This window comes from Equus przewalskii, chromosome 25 (genome assembly GCF_037783145.1).
Source record: "Equus przewalskii isolate Varuska chromosome 25, EquPr2, whole genome shotgun sequence".
Classification (NCBI taxonomy): Eukaryota; Metazoa; Chordata; class Mammalia; order Perissodactyla; family Equidae; genus Equus; species Equus przewalskii.
This window is the reverse complement of record NC_091855.1, coordinates 15,949,862-15,955,861: the sequence shown is the minus strand read 5'-3', so window position 1 is coordinate 15,955,861 and position 6,000 is coordinate 15,949,862. Positions and strand designations below refer to the sequence as shown.

General features: G+C 41.4%; 1 protein-coding gene across 1 annotated transcript in view; it reads left to right on the top strand.

The window, feature by feature from the left end:
• Positions 1–4,319: 4,319 nt before the first annotated feature.
• Positions 4,320–6,000, top strand: part of SYNJ2BP (synaptojanin 2 binding protein) — a 42,817-nt gene continuing 41,136 nt past the window's right edge. The window contains exon 1 of the mRNA XM_008506726.2: positions 4,320–4,547. Coding sequence (XP_008504948.1) covers positions 4,484–4,547 — 64 coding nt within the window. The 5' untranslated portion in view covers positions 4,320–4,483. The remainder of the gene's footprint in view (positions 4,548–6,000) is intronic.

Sequence of the window (6,000 nt, the reverse complement as noted above, 5' to 3'; positions counted from 1 at the left end):
GTTCTCTTACTGCACATAAAGCAACTAACCAACCCCACATTTCATAAATGCTTTATTTTGACTAAAATGTTTTATGGCAGCAGATATTTGACTCCAGGTCACCACTGGTGATAAATTAAGTAACTGTTTTGCCGCTGAATGCTATGGAGAACCAACTGCACATTCCCACCTTAGATTCTATTTCTCTGGAACAAGCTTTGGTACCAATAACTATATCATTCAGCACTCAATCAGGGTTGCAGAATCACTATCAGTGTTTTAGGATAAGGGGTCCATATAAAGAAATTAGACCTGGGCTGGCCCAGTGGCGCAGAGCTTAAGTTCACACGTTCCGCTTCGGCGGCCTGGGATTCCCCGGTTCGGATCCCAGGTGCAGAAGTGGCACTGCTTGTCAAGTCAAGCTGTGGTAGGTGTCCCACATATAAAGTAGAGGAAGATGGGCACGGATGTTAGCTCAGGGCCAGTCTTCCTCAGCAAAAAGGAGGATTGGTGGCAGATGTTAGCTCGGGGTTAATCTTCCTCAAAAAAAAAAAAAAAAGAAAGAAAGAAATTAGAACTTAAACAATTGTGGAGAAAGTGGGGAAGTGAAGGTCCAGAGGGGGTCCTGGTGAATCAGAGAAGGGATCATCAACCAACCAATCTGAGAAGCCACGCACATCCAGCTTCCGAAGTAGGAATATAAAGGGAAGTTGTTGCCTGTGTTCCTCTGTGTGTCTCCAGTCAAGTTTCTGGTGATAGGCCTGGGGCCACTCGATCATCTGGGACAGGAAGAAGAGTTGTCGATGGAACAGAGGAAAACAAGGACAAGCTAGAAGCCACAAGTCACCTCTGCATCTGTCCATCATCATACATAACTGCAAAAGACCTTCAAAAACTACTACTCCACTTCTGCCTTCCAAACCAAGCACACATTTTTCTTTCAGCAAAATCTAATTAGAGTCATACAGGGAGAAGGATTCTGGGAAACTCAGTTTCTAGCGTAATCAAGTTCAGCCAGATTTAGCACAGCACAATTCATGACATTACCACCACCATTACTGTAATTATCACTACTATTTTTCTAATTTCACCTGCTCTATGAGCAGTGAATTTGAAATTCAGAAATGGTTATTAACGTAGTTGGTCCGAATCTACATGCTCATTTCTGAACGCTGAATTATTATAGCAAGCTACCAGGAGTCCTAATTGTATCAGAGTCTCTGGGACTCGGGGAGGGAGACGTACTGGAAAGAACATCAACACTTAAGCCCTAAATTCAGATTCTGACAATGCTTCTTTCTAGTCATGCACTCTTAGGCAAGTCAAAGTCTTCCCTGATCCTCAGCTTCCTTATATATAAAATAGACTCAGTAGTACTTACTCTAAAAGTTACTGTGAAGATTAAATCAAATAATATAGTGAAACAAATCCACTTCACCCCACCACTAGTTAAATGATAAAGTGGACTTCAAGATTGACACTAGAATTAAATTTAACAAACCAAGAGATGATAAAGGCTGCTCTATAATTGGGGAGTGGGCATGAGGGGAGAGCTGGTTTAGAAGGAATAACTGAGAGGGGATCTTGTAGTCTGCTCAGAGATAACAGTTAATAGCTACCTGAGAAATTGATCCTGTCACTCAAATATCCTCTGGTCCAATGACAGGACACTTAAGTTATTTACTTATTCAACAAATATTTAGTGAATAATCACTACGGATGCATCATTGTACAGGGGATATAAATAGGAAAGACACAGGGGCTGGCCCGGTGGCACAGCAGTTAAGTTCGTACATTCTGCTTCAGTGGCCTGGGGTTCACTGGTTTGGATCCTGGGTGCAGACATGGCACCGCTTTGCAAGCCCATGCTGTGGCAGGCCTCCGACATATAAAGTAGAGGAAGATGGGCACGGATGTTAGCTCAGGGCCAGTCTTCCTTAGCAAAAAGGGAAGGATTGGCAGCAGATGTTAGCTCAGGGCTAATCTTACTCAAAATAAATAAATAAAAATAAATAAATAAAATAAATAGGAAAGACACAATTCCTTCATCTAAAATCTAAGGTAAGTGGACAGATAAAATGTATAGTTTAATACAATGTGATAGAGGCACATTAGAAATCTGAGGTACCCAGATAGAAGGCAACTAAACTAGTCTCGCCTGGGGAGGCAGAAATTGTCAGGGAAGTCTGCCTGGAAGAGATAACCTCTTTACTAAGATGTAACGATAAACTGAAATTATCCAAGAAGAAAGGCTAGAAGAATAATCAGGGTACAGGGAATAAATAGAATATGCAAAGGCAAAGAATTTTAACTACTATGCCAAATGTGAGAAACTGCTTATAATTGAGTATGGCTTGATATGAACTTAGATTGTATTGAGAAGGAGAGTGAAGATAAATAAGTAAACATATAGATGAACAAGATAATTTGAGATGTAGTGATAAATTCTACAGTAAAGAAGAAAGGCCTAATGTTCAGTATTTAGTGGTTAGGAATGCCTCACTAAGGAGACAACATTTTACTTGAGATGTGAACAAGAAGTCAGGCATGTGAAGGTCTGGTAGCAGATGACCCAGTGAGTGCTTTGGCTGAAAGCAAGAACATGTAGAGAGTAGACCAGTGTGGCTGCAAAATTGGGGGGGGGGGGTGGAGGGGGGAGAATGGGGGAGGGTTGGAGAGGATTGGGATGGTAGGAAGAGGGAGAGACTGTGGTAGTAGATGAGCTAAAGAGCTAAAAAGGGACCAGATCATATAGGCCCTATAGGCATCATTAAGCCTTTGGCTTTTCTTGTGAAATGGATAGCTATTGAAAGGTTTTGAGCAGGGACATAACATAATCCAATTTACACTTTTATAGCAAGAAAATGTTAGAAAGAAACATAAAGGTCAGGAAAGCCAGATCATGAATTACTGTGTGCCCTACTAAGAAATTTGGCTTTTACCTGGAGGCTAAGAGAAGACACTGATGGATTTTAAACAGGAGAGTAATAGCATAAAATTTGGATTCTAGAAAAGATAACCTGGGAACATGCGGAGGATGAATTTAAGGTGTATGAGACTATAGTCAAAGAAACCATTTAAGAGGTTCCTAAAACAATGCAGATAAGATTTCAAGGATATTAACTAAAGAAATTAATTTAAAAACAGAGAGGAAGAAATAGTTTCGATACTTAAGCACTAGGACTTACTGATTGATTGACGGAGGGAAGGCGGAAGGAAGGAAATTAGAGAGAGAGAGAGTCTGGACTATCTCCCTGGTTTTGTGCTTAAGTTGCTGGGTGTATAGAGACATGATTCACCTAAACAGAGAATAAAGTAATAGGAACAGATATTTTTTCTGAATGTCTTAACTGTAGGGACTATGAGACTAGTCAAAAGTTTCTTAGACAAATTTATCTCAAGCGCATGTCAAATTTTATTAACTTCTTAACAAACAATTCAGTTAGGTGACTAAAAAAAGAAAAGTGGACCAATTCAGAGACATTATGAAGGATTATATAGGAGAGAAACAGAATACTTACGTAGGCAGCTAACCGTTTTTTTTAAATAAAAAAAATTGAAGATTCATTTCATAAGGTCATAAAAAGATCATGTCCATATCAATTGTTACAAAAGAAGTCTGTGGAAGGATGACTTAAGACGTCAGGCAGGCAAACTCTCTCCAAAAGGAAAAAATAGCACATTTAAGAAGCTATGATAATACATCTGGGTCTGATATTGGAATAACAAGGTTACAACCCAGGAAAATTTTTTGTAAGGTCCTGGGAGCCAACTCTTTGAAACGTAAATAACCAAGGAAGTTAGTGCCCCATCTCCCTGTCACCACAGGAGTTACCCTAGGTGCCTTGCTCCAAGCCTCAAGCACGCGCTTGTTGTGAAGATGGACAAGTTTTATTTTCCCTTGAGATAAGGCAATTAACTAACACAGATGGCCACACCCAGGGTGACCTACCAAAGCAAACGGTGTTAAGTCCTCTTACACAAGAACATGCATGTAACCGATGTTATCTGCCCGGCTATGTAAAAAGGTGAGATTTCTGTATCTTTGCAATCTCATTAGCGGATTGCCTGTGACGCCCATCCCACTCTGGTTTAATGCTTACTGAATAATACAATTCTCTTTTTTTTTTTCCTTTTCTACATTTGTGGAGATTTTCTGAGAGGGCAGATTTTATTTTCAATTTTTCCTCTACAATATCATTTATCTCTCTTACCTTTACTATCCCCCACCCCCAACCCCTCCCCCAATGGTAAATTAGAATGGTAACTTCCTGCTAGCTCATCTCACACGTTGCTTTGAGGAGCGAGTAAGATAAAGCAGCACGTCGGCGTCCAGAACCACAACTCCCAGCATTCCTGGCGCGTCCAGCGCTCCCGACTTCCTCTTCCGGTCCGGGGTCCGCTGAAACCGAAAGTGTTGTGCGTTGGGCGCCCGCGCGGAGGTTGGTTCACCTCTACCTGTGTGAGTCGTAGTTGACCCTGGGAAGCAGACAAGCTGTAAAACATGAACGGAAGGGTGGATTATTTGGTCACCGAGGAAGAGATAAATCTTACCCGAGGACCCTCAGGTATGTGCGGAACAGGTCACCTCTGGGAGTAGGGTACTGGAGGGTGTAATTGCAGAGCAGACGCTTCTGGTGCTGAGCCAGATTCTTTTGGACTCCGAGCAGGCAGGCCGCAATCTCGTGGTTTCCTGCAACGCTTGTGAGCACGTAGAAGGATATATTGGCATCCATCGTTAGCCAGACACGGATCATCGGAGGGATCCACCTCGTTTTGCAGTCGATCACCACATGTATTTGTAGTTAGGAAGGGTTTCTTTGTGCTACTGTTACTAGAAAATCCTGGACAAAAGCCTGCTTTTTACCTAGAGTACCGTGAACACCCCACCCCTCCTTCCACTGCCTGCTCTATCCGTGTTCCTGTGAGAGACTTTAGTAAAAGTGGGGGCATAAGTGGTGTGAACTGTAAACGCATAGGGAGCATGAATGGTGTGAACTCTAAATGCATAGCCGTTTTCTTGCTGCTGTACCCACCTTCCTTCCTTTCATTTCTGGGAAGTTCATTTAGCGTGTCAACTAGAATGTTAAAGCAGAAAGAGAACTTAGAGATCTATTACAGGAGTTCCCCAATCTGGGTCTGCCTAAAAATTACCCGGGGTTTTTTGGTTTTGCTTTTAAAAAGTTAGTTCCTAGGTCCCATCTCTAGGAATTTGGATTCAATGCAGGGTTTTTGTTTGGTTTGTTTGTTTATTTCTTTTTTAAGCAAGTGCATCCCGTGATCCTGATACCGCCAAATCCTCACTTACGCCTCGGTCCTCTTCCCCACTGACGCTTTTCTGTCGACTGGGGTCTTTAACATTGCTGCATGCTGCCTGCTTTGGATTTTGTCGCCTTTTCTTTACAGCTGTCTAGTGTATCGATGAAGACCTTTAGCTTTGGGATTATGTAGGTCCGAGCCTGGTACCTAATCTCTCACTAGTTCTTTGATATTTATTGGCTGACTGACTTTACTGATGTTAGCCTTAGTTTCTCATCGTAAAATGTGCATGATGATAGAATACATTTCATAGAATCCTGAGAATGAAATGAATGAACCTATGTAAAACATTTAGAGCATTGCCTGATATGGTAAGTACTCTGTATGTGTTTGCTGCTTTGTTGTTACTGTAAATAGCTGAATGGCTAGATTAACATGGTAAATCCTGCTAAATATTGTTATTCCAAGAGTCTCCAATAAGTCATCAAGTACTGTGAGCTCTCTACTCTGTAAGCCTTCCATTCCTTTCTGTTCCCATCACCACTGCCTAGAACAGTCCGTCGTCTTTTCTCATCTGGAATTTTGCAATAGCTTGACCACCGCTCATGGATTATTCTTCATAAAATATGGCTTTCAGAATCATCTATACTTTTTGTCTTCTTTTGTGTTATAAAACACTGGAAGCCAACTTTATTTATGAGACTATAATTCATTGCTAATCTGCATGGTTTAGTGTCATGCTCCATATAAGCTCCTAAACTT